The following is a 24,888-nucleotide window of genomic DNA, read 5'->3' as shown; positions in this document are numbered from 1 at the left end:
GTGCTAGAGAGGGATTCGATTTGATCTACCGAATAAGTCTGAAGGATACCAGATGTTAATGAAACTGTATGAGAATTTGTCACAATAGACTGCTACTACTACTAAGATTGAGATAGGCAAGTCGATAAATTCGACGGTAAGTTTATAGCAGCTTTTAACGAGATAATTATGTCATGCGAATAGCATAACTTTAGGCGTTTTCCTTCATCCGTAGAAAATCAATTTAAATTTATTCAATTTTATCACCTGATCTTCTTTCGAGTACTTTTCGATGCGAAAACAAAGGAAAGTAGTAAAAGATGTTCCACAGAAGCAGTTCATCAGTAAATCATATTAATTCCCAACATTCTGCGTCAAACTTGCTAACCTGTCAGGGACATTGGTTTATAAATCGCACTTCGCATCCCGTCGTATCGTTTCTAATGAAAGGGTAATTACTTTTCCATCCCTTGAATGCTTTATTTACCACTGTGAGCAAGCTCCACCAGGTATCGTGGTGCGGCAGATACACTCCGGTCGCTTCTGCGAATGAAAAATTATAGTCTCCCCTTGTTGTGCATCACTGGCCAACCCCCAACCAACCGTTGGCTTTATAACGCAACGGCACGGCTAGAAAAGGGGTTTTGCGTCCTTTAAAAGCTATCCCTTTTGTGGATCGGGTCGTAAAAAAAGACTCAGTTGCGTTTCCCATTGTATAAACCGTCCCTGCGTACGAGCCGCTTGTCGTTGTTTCGGACAGGAAAAAGCAGCAAAAAGACAACAGTTCGATTCTGTTCTAACGTTGATTTTTGTTGCATGCGTCCTGCGCTCGATAAACGCATAAATTCGGAATGTTTATGCAAGGAAAGACATTTAAGGTGTGGTCGTTCTATTCCGAACGTTTTTTTTGTTGGATGGTTGCCCATGAAGGTTTCGGTTATGAGGATAGTAAATTATATTTTCGAAGTATGCTAATTGCCCATTGGGGAGGATGGTTAATTATCCTGGACGATTTGGGGAAATAACAATGCGGCGCTAAAGGAAAGGCAGCTATGTTATGAATAGGTAGAATTTTAGTTTGAAGTGATGCATTGTTCATTGAGTGTTACAGGATTTTTCAGATGATAGAACAACTCGAGCGTCTATCGCAACAATCGCAGCACATGACGGCCTCAAAGGGCAGACTTAAATGGAAGCACATGATATCACAACGGCAACGCACATGATGTATAAGTGAAGTGCAATCCGACTGGTATAAACATGTCCAAGGAGGGATTTTTTATACCCAAGCGACGAAACATTTACTGTATTTTTTATGAAGTAAGGCCTATTAAATTCAATAATCGAGGTAAATATTTCTTCGGTTCCAAACACGCATCGTTTGGTTGTCAAAATCCTTCCCAAGGTACGTTTATACTGGTCGGATCGTACTTAGCTTATACCGCCGTACGGGTTTTATGGTAAGGTGCGCTGGCATTGTGATATCATGTGCTTGCATTGAAGTATGCCTGCTGCGGTTGTGGTGTCTAGTAAGGCCGTTCAAATGTCATGTGCTGCGCTTGTGGTGATAGGCGCTTGCGTTGTTCTGTCATCTCAAAAACCCTGTATTATCCAGATATCTCAATTTTTCCATAATATCCTTGTTATTAGAAAGCATGCATTGAAGGGTAACATACGAAGCACGTGTTGACGTTTCTTTCTGGCCATCATTACTATTCCGATCGCGCACAGTGTTTCCACCGGGACGTGTTGGTCTCTTTTTTGACGCGAAAATATTTCCAAACACACGGGCCCGATTCCAATGCGGAACCGGAATGTGAACTGGAACATTCATCTTCATTCTGCGGTTCCACTTGTAGCAGCGGAGAGGTTTTATTTTGTGTGGCAAACCAAACCAGCGTTAGAAATTCGCTTGATTCATTAGATTACACACACCAACGCTATATAATTAAATAAATTATCCTGCTGGAGGTCGGGCGCGCACTTCGATGCGAACTAGGTGGGGTCAGGGGTGTCATAAATGTGCTCCGAAAGGTTCGACCCAAACATATCTGCCGGTGACAGAAAGGTGTCTGTCTGTGGGGTGCAAAGTTTTCTGGCCTAACAAAGGCAAAAAGAGCCCTTTTTTTAGGAGGGGCTGGCACTAGTCCTCGCTACGTTTTGCTAGGGACGCTCTCTTCCCGAAGTCCACGTCGGAGTTCACGGAAAATTGTGTGGGGAGGAAAATATTTCCCAGTGCGAAAAAACATCCCCCTTTTTCACGATCTTTCTAGTTCGTTTCAGGTGCTGTGTGGTTCGATTGTTGATCACATAGTGCCGTTGGCAGTGCTGGCACCGGCACGGGGCTCTGAAAGGTCAACATGGTTTAACTCAATATCAATCATATTTCATCCAGTTTTGGTAGCATATGTGACTGCAGATGAATCTTGCAGCGCTCTACGGGGGCATGCTGAAAGCATTGGGAGTGCTGTTCAATTCGACAAAAAAAGGGGAAACATTCCGACATTGCTACAGGTTTGCCCGGTCGGAAATGTTCAACCCCTTTTTAGCTTGTAGGCGACATCTGCTGCTTACGAAATTGCCATTGCAGTAAGGGAAACATCGCACTTTAAGGCGGTTATTTTCGTATCGCTCGCCAATTCCGACACATAAGCCAAACATTGCAATGAATTTGATAAACGTCCTGTCATCGGATTTTACCTCCCAAAACTCACCAACCTGGTAGGGGATGGAGAAAGCTAACGGCAGCATCAGGAAAATATGAACAGCCAATTGCGAAGACCGGATCGTCACGGAACTAATTCGAAACTTTCTTCGTGCGCTGGGGTGAGATTTCCATCGGTTTTCTTTCCTTTATTCTACCCAAGCACACGGAAACAGGTTGTGAGGATTTTTCCCCGGGTTTTATCCGGACATTACTATTCGGAGGGTCTATCCGGACGGTTAAAACATTTGCCCACCGGCAGCCGGTACCACCGGTGATGAAAATTCCCAACCCTCCCCTTGCGCCTGGCGTGACGTTTATGGCAACCGTGGAACAATTTCATTAGTGCGTCCGCCCGGTACAGGTGCGACAGGAGGACTTAGACGAAGGTGTGTTAACTTTCTGCAACAGACAACTACGGCAAAAAAAAATAACACAAAGCAAGGAAAAGAACACAGGTAGGCACGCACCTGATTGGTGTACTTTTCAAAGAACGCTAACGCGTGTCGGAGGGGTTCGGATTCGCGTAAGAAAAACACAGGCCGCAAGTTGGACGGTGTTGAAGGAATTTTCCGGCTACACTGCCCCGGATGCTTTCAAACTCGGCGGCTCTCGCATTTTGCTCCGCTCATTAGGGGGACGACTTGGGCTTGGAATTTGGGCTGGCATTGCCAAGTTTGTCCAGCCGGAAGTGAAGTCTATTCCGCAAATGAATTATCTTCCCGGAACACTTCAAAGCAATATCCGACAAAACGTGACGCGCATTATTATGATACCCACGGGAAGGGAGAGGTGTGTGGGGATGGTTATTTGCTTATTGTGAATTGTTGAGATGAAGTTTTGAAATATATTTTGATTGCTTGTTAAAATTGTTCCATTGCATGTCGCATCGAACGTACTGACAGCTCATAATAGACGACGCAACCACATGTCCCACCAAATGTTGAATTTTGAAATTTGTTTTAAATTGGGGTTGGAAATTTAATAACTTTTCATTAAATATTTCGAAGAGTATTATGCCAAAAAGAGAAAGTTTATTTTGTATAAATACTAGTATTTCTACAAATTCATCGATTAGACAAGAGCAGTCAATGCGATTAACCGTGTTTGACTGTCTTTAGCTTTAACCCACAAGTTCCGTGACCTGTCCGGGTCGAATTCGAGGCCATCTCGGCATTTCCAGCACTTTGCCATGTTTTGTTGGTGCGGACTTTCCAAGGTAACATTGGCCATAAAAATGCCCCGGCTCCCAGAACATGCGCAGTGCAGAGAGAGGGCACCTACGAAGCTAGCAATGGACGCGTCCCGCGCGCGACCCTACTGTCGATGGTACCATTTCGTCCTTCGTTTGTAGTGCGACGGTCACATTCCGCCGGAAGGAATCGCTAGAACGCTTCAGCACCGAAATGGAGGAAGTGAAGAAGCGATACTTTTACTTTCGTTTACGGTGGCCTTGCATGGCATTGACGCTTGATTTTTGCATAGTTCCGGGGAGCTGAAGGAAAAGTTGCCAGTCAAACACGTTTCACGAGCATGCCATATTTCCAAGGGGAAGGAACAAGCTGTGCATATTTATGGTGGTGGCAAAAAAAAAACACGATGTTGGGTAATGGCTGGCACAGCAGTGTGGCACAAGCTTTTTTAATTGTTTGATAATAGATATATCATGTTCATTTAAAGCAATTTTACAAAAAGCGAAACAGTGCGCAGTTGATGTAATTGGGTTGCCTATCGAATGAGACCGTAAATTATTTGGAATTATTTTAATTAAGTGGTGGATTGGAACTTTACGTTTTTCTCCAGCTTAAAAGTATTTAAATTCCACATGATTATATGGGGTAAAGGATTTTCAGAATACCATCATGGTAATGAACATTCAGTTTCGAATACGATTTACTGTTTCTGTTTCCAAAAGAGAGTTAAATCGTACGATTTTAGTTATTTATTCATGCAATTAATTAAACAGTGTAATTTCACTACACACTCATTCATTCGCTAATTAGCGTGAGATGAATGATAAATCGTCAAACAGTGTGCCTTCAAGTTTTCGTGCTGTTCGGTTTTAGTAAGCGATTCACAGTGGTTGAAAGTGTGTGCTGCAACTGTTGTGAGCATGAAAATTCCTTTCCATCTTCTCAATAAACTGGGCAGTGCCGATGTATTTCGGTACGATGCCGACTCGAAGCAAATCATACAAATTTTGAAACAAAACCATTCAACAGGATGGGCAACTGGTGAGCAACTCATCGGTTCCAATGTAACATTTGGGGTAAGCAATCGATATCGATCTCATTGTTTTGCAACATAAATATTGTGCGTTTGTTTTGTATGTTCGTTTCAGAAACTTTTGTTTGGAAAACCGGAACAGCCCATGATAATGTGGATCTTTCGATTAATGGAAGTATACTTTAAGTTGAAGTATGTGTTTTTGTTTGTGCAGTTTGGAAGTACGAACCAATACTGGAATGCTCAATTATTTTTTCTTCTTCCCTCGCTAAAGCATACTTTATCGAAACTATAACCATACATCGGAGATTTACAAAGCATTGGATAGAGGAGACGTTGATCTGGGAATGATCGCGGAGCCGTTAGGAAGCACGATTAAAAACCAGATAATTGTCGCAAAAATGGAGTGCGTTACCTTCCAGTCCATTGGCTGTTCTGTTCCCTTTGCTTAACCCCGCTGTGTAATTCTTGCAGCTATCATCTTTACCTACCGCTGAACCACACGCATCACTCCGATACGTTTTTTATTGACATATTTGCGCGCGATCTACGTTATGCAATATTAAGTTTCATGGGGCTCATCATCCTGCTGAATATCGTACTTACCCGCAAGCATGCACCAATTTGGCATCTGTTTTTTGTCTACGAGCTACTCAGTGGAACACGTGCATTTCCGCACCCGAACGAGTACGTCCCGAACCGGGCGATGCAACTGCTGGTTGGTATAGTGCTGCAGATTCTTAGCTGTGCACTAGCGACGTTCCTGGTCGCTCAGCTATCTATGCCCGTCGTTGTACCATCTGCGAAAAGCTTTAAAGATCTTGCGAACGTCCCCGAGTACAATGTGTGCATACCGGTGATGCATAATCTGGCTAGATATATTCCCGCCTTGGCACAGGGTCACATACCTCAGCGAAGGCTTGATCGCACCTGTCAACGGTTGATACGCAAGGAAGATCCGGAAGGGTTGGCCAACTACCTTTGCGACTGGCGGAACAACGTGCTTATCCTAGCTAACGAGGCAGTTATGAACATAATCTTTCACGATGAAAAACTGCTCGGTAGGATGTGCGATATTGTACCGATTGAGCGGAAATTCATCGTTAACTTTCTCACGGTGCCGTACGGTGCGAAGTTCAAATATGTGAAACAGCTAAAGCAATTGTGAGTGGTTGCCGTTCGCTCGGACATGGCTGAATGTCCGTGTTGCTACTCCTCACATCATCCTTAAGTACATTTGCTTCTTTCGCCGTAGCTTACTCACGATGCGTTCGACTGGTTTGTTGCAGAAACCGTACCGCAATATGGTTGGTACCTGGAACCAACACCACAAACATCACAAGAATCACTGGGCGGATATTGAGCTGGCTAGTTTGAAGGTGCTGTTTTGTGGATATGCTGCAATCGGTTGTTGCTGTTTGGTAATGTTAGTGGTGGAGATAATGGTTGCAAAAGTGTCTAAAATCCTCAAACGTTTTCGAAAGTAAATGTTTGTACGACATGCATATGTCGAATCACGTATTTTTGGACCCGCGAATCGTAGAACTGCTCATGGCTTAGTTGCCTTTTTGTCTAAAAATGCCTAAAAGTATGCAATGCGCATGACCAACTACACCAAAGCTACTAAAAGGAATGTAAAAAAATGGTGAAATAGATCTTACACAGCAAGAAATTCACGTTCATATTCACACTGCTCACGGTTCCATCAATTGCCGCTGGAAGAATGTTAAAAGCTCTCAAAAAATGTTCGTCACTTTGACGGTGTCTTTGTCAGATCCATTAGCGTCGATCGTATATTCATCACATGGCAGCTTAATTTGTCTGATAACGAGCAATTAATAGCCAACGTGGGGTACCGTAATTCGTAATGGACGGTCACGAAAACGATTGTCAAGTGTTTAAATCGATTTACGTTAATTGCTATGCCACCATCGCTTGTATCTGCATTCGTGTTGGCGCTGTTGTTGATAACCTATTTGCTGGTGCTAATATCTAGCGGTAGGGAATACGTGTAGTAAAAACGGCATACCAGCACCAAGCACAAAAAAAGAGCAAAACACCTTACAATAAAACTGCCAAAGCAAAGCCCACGTTTCTCCAACCATTTTGCTCTGTTGTGTTTTTTTTTTACAAATATTGAGAAAAAGGGCGAAACAATCCTTAGCGCGCTCGTGCGGCAACGAGTTGGTGAGCTTTTTCCGGCGTGCAGCGTGGCGCCTCAACCGGGTCTGGAAACTGCTCGGAAGTATCGTTAGCTAGTACGTCCTGATGGAGCACGTTGGCGTTTGCTCCATTGTTCTTAGAAGCAATGGCGATCCGATTGTTTGTTTGGCTTTTGAGTTTTGGGCGGTTCGTTTTAGCCCTCGTTTGCCATCGTTCGTTCGGAGAAAAATCCCTTTAAAAAAATGGCAACGAATGGAGGCCCTTTATGTTGTACCGCGGCCGTTATTGTACCGCGGCCACAATATTTATCCTAGCGCGGCACAATGGAACAGGGGAGTGTAACAACGAAGAGAAAATTGTTTGAAGCACTTGAACCGTTTAGGTTTTTAGTCGTACTTTTTCACTGCTTTCGCAGTATTTTTTTTGTTTTCTTTTGGATTCAATTTTATTTTTTAGTTTGGCGATGAAATTTCCACTGTTTTTCGTACAGTGAATGGGACAGCGGACGAAGAAAAATGGAAATATTGCACAAAAAATGCTTTATTTAAGTATGAATTGTTTACGTGCTAAACTATGCGTGAGACATTTCGTCGTTTTGTGAGTAATGGAAATTTATGTTCAATGAAAATTGTACATTTACCAACTTTAAATGGAAAAAGCGAGTTTGTTTATGCGATTATTTCACCCATTCGGACAAAAAGTTTCATACAAAAAAATTCAAATCTTTTATACTAAGTCTTCTTCTTTATTCTATAAGGTTATAAGGTAAGTTAAATGTATGCAATTTCTCCATATTGCCGACAATGGTTTAGTCATACTCTTTTGATTTTGATGGAAAAGTAATAGTTGCCAGTTTTAAAAATAACAGCGTAAAAGAACATCTCATTTTGAACAACGTAAACCACCGATAAATTGTTTCCCATCTGCGAAATAAATTTCCAAGCGAGATGGATCCAATGCTCCAATGTTTCATCCCACCCTGTCCGCATGCGGCACAACTTGGCGAGCGGGATTTCTTACACCTCATTAGCTCGTGTGCACCGTTTGCTTTCTTAATTAAGGCTTTATCCGCTTACGTACCGAGTGCGGTATTGTTCTTTTTTTCTCCCGAGAAGCAGACTGTTTTTAACAGCTCGTTGATTTCGCAAACAAGATATCCCGACGATGTCACACCCCCCGCCATACTGTGGTTAGGCGGGGTGTCGTACCAATTTATTTAGTAGCTCATTAATCTACCCTCAATGGTGCACCTCGAGCGCCGTTCAATGATGATGCTTCTGACTAAAAAAAAAGAAAACCTCAAATGGGTGTAAGCGTACTTAAAGGGTTTTCAGAAATTCAGAATTACTGCTCTGTCACTGTACATTGCTGATAAAAATGGTTTAGAAATAAAGGAGAAGCCTACGAAAATATAAAATTGGGTTCTCTAGAAAGCTTAATATTGCTTATTGTTCACTTTTTCTATGATATTGAAGAGCGGAAGGATAACGACGCACGCACGTATGCGTCTGTCATGACATCACGCCAGTCATATCCGATTCACGTGCCATATCCGTTTGTCCGGAAATAGATCGTAAAGTTCAGGAAAGGGTAGGCATGACTTTTTTCCATTTCCTGTATTACAAACAAATTCTTGCTGCTGAAAAGACATATGAAATAGAAGTTTCCTGTACAATAAATGTTACGTCTATGGTTCGGTTAACAAATCTTCAACAGTTTTGAAAGAACATTTCACGCAACGGACAATCTACAGGACCGTATCTAGCACAAGATTTACAAAGTAACCAACCATGAATTGAAAATCCCTCGAGAAGCGTCATGAATTCGCTAACCACTAGAAAGGATGAAGTAACACACACTAAATTTAGAATACACCCAGAGGATGCCTTCAGATTAAAGCACAAAAGGGAAGCAGTGTATGGACGAGTGCTTTAATGCCGACAAAACGATTCCTGGGCGGAAACACTCCATCTGCGCGATAGGAAGTATTATCGGAAGTGAGCAACTAAAACCACGCTACTGTAATCGCGGTATCGATGGGTTGAAGCAGGAAGGTGAGCATTTGGATTGTACACGTTATTTCCGTTTCGTTTCCTTTTTTTTTTTTCGTTGCAGCATTCCGGTGAGGTTTACTTTTATGTCTTCACCTGCTTAGTCTTAGCCCGGCAGGAGCATGGAAATAATGGTGCCTGTGGCGGGGGGTTGAATTTTATTGCCCTGCCACCACCATCAGCGCATCAGGATTGGGCGATTCTAAAGGATTTCCCCCATCACTGAAAGGGAGCTGCAGGGAGTTTGATAGCGGTCGGAGAGTTTTGCTATCTCCCGTTTCACGGTTCCGGCGCACCATATGCTCGGGTGCCAACGCCAATATTCCGACGCCTGGCAATCCATCGTAACGCTGCCCACGCACACAATCGAATGGATGAATTATGGTCCCGCGCTTGGCGATTGCTGGGCTTGTGGATGTTGGGTGCGGATTCCATGGGGCGAAGCTGTGCATTAATGCACAATTCCACTTCACGCTTGCGAGTGCCTCACAGCGATCCCAGATTAAACACACGGAGTGGATTTTTCAGTTTAAAACCCTGGTTTGGTTTGATCCGGCGGGCTCACTAGAAAACTTCCAGCAGATCCAGCAGATATTTGTTCCAATCAAACAGTTGATTGAACCACGACGGGCTCAAGCATTTAATTAAGATTTTGCTCATCAAGGTTTTTTTTTGGGAGGGAGTTAGTTCAGGAAAATGGGAGCTTCTACGCTGATGGCAGCACCATATCAGGTGAAACACATGCGTTGTGCTTGGGAATTTCGCAAACTAATTTGAAACTTTTCGTAATGGATGGTTTACCACATTTTGAGGTTAAGGTTGGGAGACGCTGTTAGCGGAATCTTGGAGCAATACAGTCATTTGTTGGACTAATTTAGCTGGAACAAAGAAATTTTAGAGGTTAGGCTGCAATTATTTATGCTAAGGGTTTCTCGATTGAATAGAAAATAGCCTAAATCGCGTGTTCGTTGCTTTGATAACGTTGCGATGATTACAATTTTGTGCCTTGAATGTTTACGCTTCCTGTTCGACGAGTTCACTACTGCACGTTTATATCAGTTCAGCTCGATAATGTAATAATTTACTTAACAATCTGTAAATGCTAAATTAGATATTGAAAATAAGAATGGAGACTGTTTATAATACTAAGAAGCAACTTTTCTAGCTTCTACTAAGATTCTACTAAGATAACTAAATACTAGAACTAGATGCTTCATTCTAAGAATTTGTTTACAACTTTCACTGTCAAATTAAACATAATGACAAAAACTGTTGGTTTGGTTTTTAAGAACGAGATAGTGGAACATTTCTCGATTGTCTGGATCACTCAAGACAATTCATTCAACTTCAACTCCAACTCCAACAAGTTCTGATCCAACCGAACAAGACGCCATTTTATCATATTTTTGATATTTTTATTGAACAGCTTTAGTACGGCTGAACTATTTTTCATTTTGCGAAACACTTTCGCACATCATTCATTCGGCAGCTGGTTTGATCTTTAAGCGCATCAAAATATTCTCATCGATGAATCACAGTTGACTGGTGGAATTTCTGTTCGCCGTCCCTGTATTATTGCTGTTCCAATAGAATTTCCCGACTTTCGTTGATGATCTCGCCCTCTTATCGCCAAGTCAAAAAGCACTGGCAAGCGAAGGTTATTTTATGAAGGAAGAAAGCACGTGCTCCACAAATCACATCTAGCCAGTGGTGCTTTTATTAACTTGCCCGTCGTGGGCAACGGAGCAATGAAATGTTATGCTCGCCAACGTGTCCTTGGCCGGAGCTGTTCTCGATGTCCACGTGGCGTGGTGTTTTATGCGTGGGCCACAAACTGGACAGCGGGAAAAGCAAAAGCTTGGCTATGTGTTGTGTCTGTGACCGTGCGAGGAATGGGATTCGGTGCCGAGCAGCAGAGTGTTGGGGCATTACATCTTTCGAAGAATTCGCACCACTTACAGCATGACTTGTGTAGCCAACGGTGATGTACCGAGTGAACGCCGGCTGATGCTACCCGGTGGGGATGTGGGTTGAGAGGATTTTGTTATACAATGTGCTGATTTTTGTTTTACTTTATTTTTGAAAGGCAACAGTTTGTTAGCAGTCGAAACAGTACTATTTTTATCTGTGAAGCAAACAAAACCAAACGACAGTCCCCCAAATCCATCCCAGCGTGATGAACTTTCTTTCGGGTGTAGAAACTTGGTATTCGAGGAAAGGAATTATCACACATCTTGGGGTGCAGTTGCTGCCTGATGGTATGGTGCTATAGTATTATTGACTTACTCACCTCCCTTACCGAAGATGCAATGGTATGTGGTGATCTTATGAAAACTAAGCTTCTTTGGTTTGGCCTACCATTACCGGAGCTTCACAGCATGGGTATGTGACACGGACAACGCCGTCATACTTGTTGTGGGAAAAGCTTTCCGTTGTGTGTTTTTTTTGTGACACTCCATCGCATACACATCGTACTCTCACCCTCCGTCGAGCGTATGTGCAGCAGGATCGCTGTGTGCGGTTTCACGTACTATAAAATACACGCACAAAATCACATCCACCTTTTCTCATGCAGCTGGAGCATATTTGGAGCACGAACTGCAACCCTTTTTGCCGAACGGGCGTGTGCAATAAACCACGCACGAGCTGAAAAGAAAACAACAAGTTGGCTAGAGTGAATAAAAAATTCGACCCAAATGGGAGCACTCGCAACGTAAGCTACTCAGAACCTTCTGCCCTTCTCGCGTACCGACACCGGAACACCGGGGGATGGCTGTGGTTTTGTGCAAACAAACGGTACGGAACGGTATCGGTTAAATGGGTGGGAAATATTTAGCACATGGTTTTTCGGTTTGAGCTTATGTTTGGTTTGTGCGACTACGGTTGGATGCAAAATGCATCTCACAACAGATGCCTTATGACCGATATGCGTATTTGGTTGTGTGTGTGTTGTATGGCTTTGCACGAGAGAATGCTAGTAGTTGTATGGTTTATTGAAATTATGAAATTTTAAAAGCCCCTTTTTCACAAAAAATAAAAACAAAATCGCGGACGCAACGTTCCACGAACAAACGCAGATGGTTTTGTCACATTACTTTAACAGATTTTTCACACCATGAAGTGCATTTGTACATTAAATTATTGAACTAGTAGGATTATTGTACTGTAACGCATCTTCTTATGATATTTTTTGACAACGTTCGTTACATTTTTTTGCAGTGGGACCCCAACGTTCTCAAAGATCAAAAGAGTTCAATTTCAAATCAGAGCGGCATAATTAAAAATCAATAACAAGTCAGATTTGTGTGCTTAACAATTAGTTTGAATTGCGTTTCTCTGTTGGCACAATTTACTTAAAAATTAACTTCCACCCTTCAAAGGACTCATTGCGCAACCTTGAAGCGTACGAAAAGGTCAACGGTAAGCGACTAACAGAGTGTAATCCCTGTTGATGATAAGTTATGCAAAGGATTTAACCTTCCACGTTACGCTTATGCGCCCGTCTGGGAACATTGATTGCACCGAATTTGCATAACAATAAAGCAACACATCAGCATCAGCAGACCATGCCAATATCTCAATTATCGAGCATTTATCCACTCCGTTTGCCAGCTTTGGATAGGTTCGGCCGGGTATCGTAACGTTGAGCAGAAGCAGGAGAAGGCTGTCCCAATTTGCAGTTGGCGAGTGAAACCGACCGTACGAAAGGAGCCGAAGCGTTGACTGCTAATTTGTAACAACTAGTCGTAGCGTAATCACGTGCCAACAGCATTATCCCGGGCACGGACGAATGCGGCCGTGCTATGTACACGTTTCATCATCCACGCGTCGGAAAATGGACCATTACCTGGCCTGGTGGTCCAATCCCACCGGATACCGCTTGGCGTTCCTCTATGTGTAATTTTTCCGGGTGTTGTGTGTTTTCGCTGCCCGAGGCTCACGTGAAGTTGTGTGTTTTTTTTGGAGTTGTTGAAATTTTCCCGGTCATTTCGCGTACTCTATTTAATTCAATTTTATGCACCTTCACGGATCGGGCTATCCCTGCTTATACATTGCAGATTGGCCTGGTATAAGGGGGAAATTATGATTTTCAGTTGGTAATAGTCTTCCCAAGAGAGAATGCTAACACGTGCTCGTGATTGTCAGTGTGGGGGGATTATGTTAGATTAGGAAACAAGTTTACCGATGTCAACGAAAGCGATGAACTTTATGTTGCTGATTGGACAAGGTCAGTAATGATGGTGAAAGCCCTGCTATCGTGTAAATGTCACGTTTAATAATCGCTCAATCAACAAATTTGATGTAACAAAATGACGATTCATTAATCTTTAGATGGGGCAGTCACTGCAAAAGTTTCCCAAAAATTAACAGAAATTGAAAATCGAGGAAAAACCAGGGTCATATTTGATGCTTGCATGTCAGCAAAGGTGGTATTGACATTTATGATACTGAATTTTGACAGCTTTCGATGGAGTAGCTTAAATGTCATTTAGTGTATATAGAGGTACTTTATTTTCTTTGCTTGATTTTAAGAGAATTGTGCAACAACAGTACTTTGAGTGACGAATCTTTGTCATCTTAATCCGCCTATCTTAAAAGTGTCTTTAACACCAGGTTCATTTGACAACCAAAGGAAATAAGAATAATGATTAAATTTATAAGATTGCATCTTCAATCTTCCAATAGCGTTCAGATGTGTCTCTGGCAGCTGTCATTAACTAATTTCCAAGATAAGATTGAATGTATTGGTGGGTGCATATGGTGGGAGCAAGAGAGTGTCGTATATTATGAGTTCTTAATTTAAACTAATCAGTTTGAGACACTGACACGGCCACAAAACCTATCAACTTCGTTATTATGATGCAAGAAGATATTATTCAATACAGAACACCAAACGAAAGATTGTACTTTCGCTTTCGTCACAGATGAAGCATCAAATAAAAAGTCTCCCTTTTGTAGGTTAAAATCGCTCCAACCGATACCACCGAATAGTGTAAATGTGTGACAGATTACTGAATTTTTAATGCACGTTACACCATTGCGTCCCCAAAAGACCCGTAAAATATTCCCCGAAATGTTCAATAGCAAACAGATTTCCTCAGCCATTATAAATTCAATGTCACAAATCTCGGTCCCGCACCCACACAAGTGAAACAACCTTCTCCAGCGGGCACTGGCAGGATTTTTAAAAGCCTCCCAAAAACACGAAGCTATAAATAATTTTCAAACAGTGTGAAAGATAAAGTACTGCCACGCACTGGTTGTTGTCCGTGGAAAAGGGTCCCCCTTACGGGTTTAACAAACCGAAGACTTTTATACGAATGTGTGCGCGCGTACACGTTTTGTGGCTCTGCCTGTTGAAAGAAGCCTCCATTTGCCGTGCTGTTGGGTGTGAAGAATTAATTCCCTCGCGTGCGCACCAAAGCAGGCGGATCTTCTTCGACTCGGCGGATTCGGCTTTTCGTCATGCCGGAAGTGGGAAAACGGAACGGGAACCAACGCTGCCACCAATAATCGTCTTCGACGTCACATAAATCAACCGTGAGATTCTGTGTGTCACTTGGGACTCGGGAAGGGACAGATAAACGCGGTTGAATCTAGGCCCTGGGTGGCTTTGTTTTTTTTCTTCTCTCTTCTGCTTCTGTCGCTCTTTCCCCCGAACTTTTAGTTCAATTGATCCTTTGAAGTGCGACGGAATAAAAGTTAATTGTTGCCTGGCGACGGCACTGTTCCGGTATTTGGGTGCCTTATTTGTGAGGGTTGCGAGAGGGTTGTAAATCGGTCATTTTTCACAGCCATTCGACGACTGCAATGGGATCATTAACGCCTGGGAAGCGAGACGCATTTCCGGACTGCATCTGCATCCACGGGGTAGGAGCGTAATGAGCTTAAAAACAGGCAGTCACTTTATTTAAAAGGGGCTAAGAGTTTTATTAAATCCACTATGGCTCAGTGTACTTGCTACCCAGGAACTTCCGTCGTTATAACTAAATGTTACGTTTCGGGGTGACTTAGCGTTCGTTAAACGATCCTTTCCCGATACGAAACACACTATTTAATCAAACACATAAGATTGTCATCTCGTTAGATGCGCTTCAGCTGCTGCGCTGCTTGACGCAAACAGAACCAAAGTTTACCGATCTTTACAGAGCATCTTTCCAGTCTTACCACCAATTTGCTTCGACCATAATTTCGTTGTTCATAAAAGGTAATAAATTGTTAACTTTTGTTCCAACTGTACAAGAACAAAAACCGAACAAATGCTGGCGCCACCGATGTGCCTGTTTAACATTCGTTCGGCTTTGACTTTGAATTTCCTCTCGCTCGCTACTCGCCTCACGATCGTCCGGGCGCCATCCATGCTGCAGCTGAAAATATTAACTTATTTATGGCACATTTTATGTGACTTTTGGGTATATTTTTTGGTGTGTTTTTTTGTTGTTGTTGTTTTGCTTCCTTCCTGTGATCGTATCCTACCCATCAAATTACGCTTGTTCCATAAATTAAATCCCACACAAGTGTTAATATGTGGGAAGCGTAACCACACACACGGAAAAAATGGGAGAAAAACACAAAATTGTGATGGGATTGTGAGAGAAAAGTACCGTGTGCCGCACGTTATGCTACGGCACGTAACGATCGCACGGATGGATGGCTATGTTTGGCCCATTTTTATGACCGTTGAGAACGTAATTACGTTGGCGTAGCATAAATTCTGCATCCGAAGATTTGGTGTGTGTCGTAAGGAAATGTTTGAAGGTTATGCTTATTGTCCGTGTTTTGTTTGTTAAAACTGTATCAACATCATTTGTAGTGCCGTGAAATGAAACGGGAAGCAGAGTAAGTCATTCGTGGGTTGTCATAACCACGTCACGAATGCTTTTGTTTTCTTTGTACGCAGTTGTGGAGGGTGTCTTTCTTTTGTTTCTATTTTTTTTTCTCAAGGAACCAACGTTCATTCCTCCTCTCGCAAGAATAAAGCATAGCCGTACCGGACATATGCAATCATGCGATGATGCACCTCCCGAATGCATGATTATGTAGGTTTCGTTGGAGAAATTTATGATCAAGAAAGACGCAAAGCCATAATTAGACCCGCGTGTCTGCAGCAGTACAGTCCGTTGTCCGTTGACGCTTTTTGGATACGGTCTAATTGGTGCTCTTGCCGTCGAGAAACGCCTCAAGAAATTGATCGACTGAAACGTAACATTTCGAAATGTCCTGCCCCTTAATTATGCACTTTCGAACGGGCGGGTAAGTCTTTCCATTGTTTCCCAATCGGACCGACCAACACGGGATGAGATCTTCTTCTCCCGCAGATGCCAACATGTCGATGGCGGCACTATTTAAAGACAAATACACGCGTACGCGTAGCTGTCCCTGTTTGTCAGCTTTGAATCCATTTCCATTCGCTCATCTTTCGCTGTGTCCGTGTTCCGCTTTCAGGTGCTCCGGGAAGAACCACTGCAGCTTCGTCTTCTCACAGGACCACCCGTTCGCCGTCGTCTGGAAGGAAGGGACGGTGCGCATCAAGTACATCTGCATGGACGGTAAGTCACGTTCGTACGCTTGTGAATAGTTAATTCCATCCACCGGCCGGTCGTGGGCCACGTACGGGTAAGGTTTGCCGTCGATTTGCATTTTCCCGGTGCATCTTCGACGGTTTGTGCATTCGGTGCTATAATTTATGCGTAAATAGATAATGGGTCAAAAGGTTGTCATTATCGTTTGTTTTCAAGCGTGAGATGAAGGATTGACGTTTATTTATGAAGCATAAATGATGTTGATGTTCTAATATTTTGTTTTAACTTATCAAATTTTGTGCTTGAACACTAGAAGTTTGTAATGGTGTTCTTATACAATAGATCGTCGATTATCTGGAGCTTGATTAACCGGCTGACGGATTATCCGTGAATGACAACTAGTAGAATGACTGTTGTAACCGTTTAACCGGTTAGAATGGTGTAAAAAGAGTTCATCTTCTGATAAATCTTCCATAATGTTAATAAACAATAGCTGCAAAAGTTAAACACATATGAATGCTTTTAGCTTTGTCCTGTCATCTTCATCTTCACTTATTGCACGTACAAAGGTGAAGGACCTGTTTTCCGTGGAAATCGATTAACCGGAATGCGGCCGGTCCACAGTTGCCCGGATAATCAACGTTCTACTGTAGTTGCAGTAAGCAAAAATAGTCATTAATGATCTGATGATATTTGATTGCCTACTTTTAGGCGGAAATCGCACCGATTTGAAAGTATTGCATATTGAAATAATTTAACCGTCTAATTAATGATTGTTCAATAAAACAGAACTAGGAAATCTTTTAAGAATATAATTTATACAATTAGAAATACAATATACTGATATTGTAAATCATTTTGCTTGCAAAAAATACACACAAAAGTTAAGTTTAAAGTAATATTGCAACCTTTGCGAAATAGATCCTATTTGCATACATTGATCAAACAGTCATACAAATTTGATTGGGTGCATTGTTTTCCCATAACGGATTCCATTTATCTGCCATAAAAAAGACATACCGTTTGGCCGATTTCGGTACCGAGCTAATCGACCGGTCGGAAACGTGTGTGTGGCAAACATCTGCAACATTGGTACGCATGCGAACCCGAACCCATACCAAGCGTCCCACGTTTGGCCTTGCCAATGCTAATTCCATCCATTAGGAAGCGCGCCATCGGGAAGACGGCCGCCGTCGGCATCGACGGAATGTTCAAGGTCATTCGGGGTGATCTTGGGTAGTCCTTCCCACACCACACGCACGCCTTTAGCAAGCCGAGTGCAGCATGCCGGTTGTCCTTACTGTCGCCACGGTGTCTGCGAGAGTGGCATTCTCACGATTTGCTCGAGGGTGAATCTTCCACACCAGCACCAAGGCATAGGACACCGGCAGCCGGCTTTTCGATGTTACGAGACCGTACGCGGTTTCATTGCCGTCCTGAACAAAAATGGCGACGTGGCCGAGGACATGGTGGGACACCGATTGTGAATGTGGCATCTTGTGCCGGGTGACTTACGCCCCGGGAAATAGATGCCGGGGGTGAGTGGTTTGCTTTCGTATGGGGTTGTTTTTTTATGCTCCTTTTTCTCTCTGTCTTTCTCGCAGGATATTGTCAAGGGATGGTATGTGTTTGATAGTGTTTTATGTGTGCCAATGTTTATAAGACCTAGAGCCAATTGCGCCTAGGCGCTAATGGATTGAGGTTTGTGAGGCGTGCTAATGGCGATGGGAGTTGAAATGGTCGAGCTTGGATAAGGTTAGTGCAGTTTGTCATATCGCCTGGATGCACGGTAAATGTTCCGTAAATATATTGCCATAATGCTTATCGGTAATTGGGAAAGAGTTTATGTTTTTTAACACATTATCTATACAAACATTATATAGTTTACAAACATATAAAACTATTTGACTGGTTATCGACGTCTTGTTAACATGCTCTAAAACATTATAACTGTTTAAAAATCAGAAATTTATATGAATTCCTCCACGTTTAACCTTTTCTAGCGTAAATCTTTCACCAAACCTTTCACCATTCACAGTGTAATCCACTTAAGCAAGATGGAAATGGATTTGCCCGACGTGCACTACTTATCGCGTAACGTCAAACCTTGCCTCGAGCCGCAGGAAGAAAAAGCAAATCGAATCAATCGAGAGAAAGGCAATAGAACGATAAAAAAAAAACGGATTGTGACACAGACTGATACGCGTACATCATCGACGTTTCTGTTTGGCGCGAGGATTACGATGAGCCCGGTGGACGCCGCCTGCAAGCGTGAACATTAATGCCATAAAAAGGGGCTATCGTTGATTGGCCATTTTGCCGCAACGGTTGCGACGTGAGCGAGCGTGACCAAGCTTGGGAGGCGTAAGGACAAGATATGGAGACTGGCATGTGTGTATGTGTGTGTGTGGAGGGGGGGGGGCTTTTTTTTGTTGGTCTACAACCGTATCGTATTCCGTTTTCCACATTGAGGACGCGTGGCGCTAGTAGTGTGCGTCGGATTTAGTAGCTGATGATGTAATGTTGTGTCCTTGGCCGTATCGGCGACACAATTCGCATGATGAGTGCCTCGTTAAGTCGTGTTGTTGTTGGTCGGGAAAGTTTTAGCCGTAGCGCTGGTCCGCATCACCCTCACGGATGCTATTCGTCCATGATTTTGCGTGAAGCGTTTTTATGAGGTCATCCGGATGGACGTTGAACTGTGGCCGCTAATTGAGGGTAATTTAACCGAACCCATGGGACGCTGCATACCACCCGATGAGAAGGATCCGCCTAAGCAAACATTCCGTACTCGATAAGAATTGCGCCACCGCGTTTTAAGGGAAGTGCTTCAGGCTACATTAGCCTGGTGTGCCATAAAGCAGAGCCATTAAAATTAAGTCATCCAATCTCTTGAGGTTCGATTTTGAGGTAGCGAGGTTTAAGGATTCCCAACACAGGCCCGCACAATGCAGGTCTTGGCCCATTCATTATCCCAAAAGCAAACAACACACTGTCTAATAGGTGGCAAACATTTTCGTTGGAGTAACTTTCACTCACCTGCGGTGCGAGTGTCTGGAAAGTTTTAGCTAAATGGGAAAAGAAAATTCCAAAACGGTTTTCCAGGGAAGTTTCCTGCGAGAAGCCACTGTACTGCGCAGTTATAGCACATTTGCACGATATTAAGCGCGACATCGGGGTCGCTGGGTGCGAACCGTGCAGAGGGTGGATGTTTGCTTTTTGGCAGGGTGGGGTGGGGACCATTCTCCACCTTAAACATTATCACGTTTGAAGTAATCTTTCGTGTTTGCCAAAATCAAAACTCCATACCACGATTGGTATCGATTTTCGATCGGCCTAGGGGTGTCTTTTCATGACAGCAATGGGAACCGAAACTATGTCACAACTGTTTACGTTTCCCACACGTACGGGGTAAGGGCGATGACACACACACATACCAGTGCTTCAGTGCGTACGCTTCAGCTGATCAGCGAAATTGCGGGCTAAGGATCAACGCAAACACAATCATTTTGGCCAATGGCATAATCGCTTCGTCCCTAAAGCTTCGAAGATGGGATTGATGGATGAGGATAAGAGCTTATCTTCGGGTGAAAGCGAATTTGATTAATTGGTCGTTTGAGCCGGTGGTGCCGTGACCAGGATACAACTTTTGCCAATTTGGGGCAACCTCGTAGAAAAAAAGGATACATCGACGCATCGACGTTCCACTATGGTTCGGGGCTATTTGTGACACGTCCGAACAGTGTTTGGGTTACAGTTCAATCGTTCGTAATTAGCACCCTTTTCAGCGTGAACTGTTGTGGGGAGGACTTTTTTTTCTCCTTGTACGCAATGGGTAAATCAACTCTACTACGAAAGCGAAATGAAGCTGTGTTCGAAAGGCTGCAGGAAAAATCCCTTATCACGTTTCCCATTCTACCATCCTTATTCGTCCTTGTTTTCTTTTTGCTACTCCCTTGCCATCCTTCCGATCGAACCCTCCGGGAACAGGGAATTATTGTTTGGTTACGAACGATTCCATTATCACCTCGTCGCATCTGCAACGCGGTGTAAGCGGCGAACGACGAACCCTCGCGGTCGAGGATGCAGCGGTGCAGCGCGTGTGAGATGAATTTATTGACGAGCTAATATCCGTAACATGTGGCTATATGGCTTTGGGATGGGTGTTATTTTTGTGTTGAAGGCGTCAAGCACTGAACGCTCTGAATGCACTTTTTCAAACACACCAGACCGCATAGCCAGAAACCGTACGGCCGGGAGTTTTCATTCGACGCCTCATGTTTCTTTGCCAAAACGTCGGACCGTAAGTTGACGTTTCGGACGCCATTTTCGTACCGTTTGGGCACGCGAAATCCTCTCCAGATTAGGGGCGGTAATGTTAGACAAATCCTGCACACTCGTATTTCCACGGTGGTGCCAAGCAGAGGACGTTAAGGATTTAGCAAAGCAATCCCAAACAGCAATATTTTTCTAGCATCTTGCTCCCCTGGTTTGAAGCATGAAGAAATCATACAAATTTATCGTCTCGCTGTGGTTGCTCATGCACGAAACGAAACTGTGGCAAATTCCGAAAGCGCTCGCCTTGCTAGGTAGGTGGTAAAGAATGGAGGCATTCAAAAACCGACCTGTAAGGCTTCCTCCCAGCCACGGTTCCGTTCATGGGTGACGTTCTGTAACGAAAACAATGTGGGATTTACATTTCGGTAACTCGTCTTTTATGTTCGCTTATTTGCAAACCGTGCCTTGCAGCTATTGCCCGAAGGGTATGCTGACGATGATGGGCATCATCCAAGGTCATGAATTTGTATATGCCCAGAAGCATTGTAAGTGGTAAATACCAGTTGGAATGTTTGATTGCAGGGTTTTGAAGTGCGAAGTGAAATGCGCTCAAGGCTTAATGTAATCAACTTTACTAGTTCTTTTGTGTATTGATGAAATGACATGTAACCCTTTCCATCACTCCAGCATGACTCTAAACTTCTCACGTAATTATCTTACAAACATATCCAGTAAGATGAACATGGCCATTGCTAAATTAATATAGAAAATACCATATCGATTCTCCCATCTGTTTTAAGGCGCTTGGGCCTTTTCTATTTCTGAAGTACTAGAAGGATCTCTCTGGAATAATATTCTATCAATTTGAAACCTTGACATACGATAAAACTAACCACAGACAACCTGGTTCTACTGGTAGATAATGTTACAGCGGGATATTAAAAAATCTGTTTCATTGACTTCTTAAGCTCTATCATGTAAATGAAGATCATGTTATGCGAATGCCAACAAACTACCACATTCAATACAGTCCTTTTGGCACGTCTAAAATACGAAAATACTCAATTGTGCGTGATTTTAAATATTCTAACATGTAAAACTCTTAAAAACTGTACCTTCAACCCCTGTAAAACGTGTTTTTCCTATATATGGCTTACATCGAGGCGCCCGTCGTACCTTGGTTGGGTGTTTGTTTTTTTTTATCCACGATCCTTTCCCAACTTTGAACGTTTGAGGCATACCAGTGGGGCCAATCGCTTACGCAAACAATGTAAATCGATAAGCGCCGTTCGTTTGTGCGTGTATGTGGTAATGATAGCAAGCTTTTCATGGTTGAACCAAACCAACGTTTTGGCATCGATCTTTGACCACGACAAAAAAAGGGACGATTGTTTTTGTTTTTTTTTTTTTGTTATCGAAGAGCAAGAATTATACTCCTGGGTTTGAGTTGAACCGAACCTCCGTTAGCTAAACGATAAGGGCAATTTGGGCGTGTTGTGCGAAGAGATACGAGAAGAAAAAAAAATACACGGTTGGATTACCGTTTATTCCCTTTCCAAATCACTACACGGATGTCCGTCGAGTTAAGGTTTGCGCAAGTTCAAGGGTCTGGATTGTTTGCGTAGCAACGCAATTTTACGCACAGATGGACAACGGTTTGCTAATGCGAACTCGTGGGTTTAAGGTCCGTTTTTGGTGTCCGTGTGCGTTGGGAAACCATTTTTTCCACAACAATTCTCGTCTAGAACTCAATCATCTTCCTTCATCGATTCGAAATCTGTACCCGCTAGGTGTTGTTTGTTTGTTTGCCAAGGGGTTGAAATTATCCCTCGCGCTAATGCTTTCTAGATGATCTTTCGGCTGCTGTGTTTATTTGAACTTTGAGATGATTTGGAAAGTTAAAATATTCCCCTGTTATGGTTGCGATTTGTTTGTTGGTGAATTTAAAATATTTCGTGTGCTTTATGCAGATAAATTGCAGTGCGAAAGCAAATCAGCCGAGTGGAACAGGGATTTATAATTATGCTGTTTACGAAATTATGATGAACGATTGTTTTGCAGCACACCCAACTACTACTATGCCACACACTATCGCGAATAGTTGAAACTTCTCTGAAACAAAGGGAACATCGAGCGCAGTTGGCTGGAAGCAGGGTTCGTACAACTTTTGCGGAGTTAGTTTGCAAAGCTGCACTCGCTGCGGTGGTGTTTGCGGTGTACTCGCTTTATCTGCCTGGAACGCAAACTTCGGCTGCTAATGAATAAAGGGAAGCAAAGGGAACAATAAAAAAAAATACAACGAGAGGCAAATATACTCTAAAGGTGAAAGTTTATTCAGTCGAGTTAAAATATTTGTTTCGGGAGGGGGGGTTTTGCATGCAAATGAAACATGCATATTGATGATGAAAATGGTGAGATTGAACTAACCGCAAGGATTCTTTTTTTTGCTGTTAGCTAACAATGCTAAATAAAATATGCACTCAACGTGAATCGGCACTGCTTTATGTTGATAAACGGTTTCATCTTATTGAGCCGTACTCCGCTCGTTCTGCGTTGCAGTTCGGTTCTGCACTTTAATTCGCAGACGGCACAAATGTCGCACATGTGCTGCGATCCGATTTGGACGCAAATCGGATACCAAACCATCGAACCCCTGATTGGACGGTTCCCCCCCTGCAACGCACGGTTGAGCGCTGATCGGATCGGTGCCTTTTCCCTTCAATCGATAAAGATTTTTTTTTTGCAAGCTTCATTTTAGAACCTTTCCTGTGTGGCACTCTGTGAGTTGTGCGGCTTATAAGTTTTCTGGAGGGAGAGTGTTGATTGCATGCAGCAGGGGGAAGATATGATATGCACAAAATAATGCGCTTTCATCCTGACCGTGACCTCAGTACCACAGGCACCGACATTTTTATTCATACTGTTGCACACTTCCCAAGTCAATATCGATCTATAAAATGAGAAGGAGAAACCCGGCTACAAAATGTATCATAATTGTTTAGTAATGAACATATCATATGTTAATTTCGTTATAACTTTTCATTCAGTCTATCAGTGCATGCCACAAGACGAGCTCAATAGTATTCAAGCACCAAAGAAATCGATTATTATTTCTGTCAACCGGTTACGAGTTTAAATTTCATCATAAGGAAGAATATTTGAATGCGTTATTCGGTGGGACCAATGAAAAAATGGTACATTGTGAGTTGTTTTTAAAAACAGATCGCTATCAAGTTGCTGATATTGGGAATTTGTACTTCAGATTGGATGAGTTGTGTTGTTGTCAAATCTTAGTTAACTACACTTACACTGCACACTCGTCTATTTGCACTCTGAACCCTGTCGAGAACAGTGGACAAACTAAAACCGGACAAGAACTGCCTGTCAGCGTCACATTCGCTTCGAGTCACGTTTCCGACACGGGTCTCGACCAAGTCAGCTGACAAACATTTGGGTACACCAACACGTATGTGTGGGAGACAGTTTGTGGCAATAGTGGAACTAGCTTTCGGACCGAACGGAGCGAGCAAGCAAATCGGAACCAATCGGACAGACATGCACCGATAGCAGCGCGGTCACCGTTGGTCCTTTGGTACACAAAATCGGAAGCCAAAGTCCCGACCGGGTGCTGAGCAATGGCATAACAAAGACGATTGGTGCCGGGTTTTGCGGGTTTTTGGAGTTTCCCCAGGCATGTCCCAGGGTTGGCACTGTGCTAGCCCCGGGAAGGGGAATGTGATTGGAAATCACCGGCGTGGCATCGATGCGATGCAAGATTGATTGTGTTTTCCGCCGTGAGTTCGATGCGTCCTTTCGGTGTCTTCCGTTCACGTGCGGGGGTAACCTTTTTGCTTGGTGTGCAGGATATGCCATCGCTCCCTTCTGCCACTGCGTTGCACACCGGGTAGCTGGTTGGATTGACCGTACCAATCGTGGGTACTTTGGTTCCTTTCCCGTGGAAAGG

At 43.2% G+C, this 24,888-nt stretch overlaps 1 protein-coding gene and 1 pseudogene across 1 annotated transcript in view; both read left to right on the top strand.

The window, feature by feature from the left end:
- Nucleotides 1-24,888, top strand: part of LOC128710935 (uncharacterized) — a 68,855-nt gene that overhangs the window by 21,318 nt on the left and 22,649 nt on the right. The window contains exon 4 of the mRNA XM_053805799.1: nt 16,570-16,673. Within this exon, the coding sequence (XP_053661774.1) occupies nt 16,570-16,673 (104 nt within the window). The remainder of the gene's footprint in view (nt 1-16,569; nt 16,674-24,888) is intronic.
- On the top strand, nt 5,257-6,396 carry LOC128710936 (uncharacterized; annotated as a pseudogene).

Source organism: Anopheles marshallii, chromosome 3 (assembly GCF_943734725.1).
Source record: "Anopheles marshallii chromosome 3, idAnoMarsDA_429_01, whole genome shotgun sequence".
NCBI lineage: Eukaryota > Metazoa > Arthropoda > Insecta > Diptera > Culicidae > Anopheles > Anopheles marshallii.
Note: the sequence above shows the minus strand (reverse complement) of the source record. Positions and strands in the feature narration are given on the sequence as shown.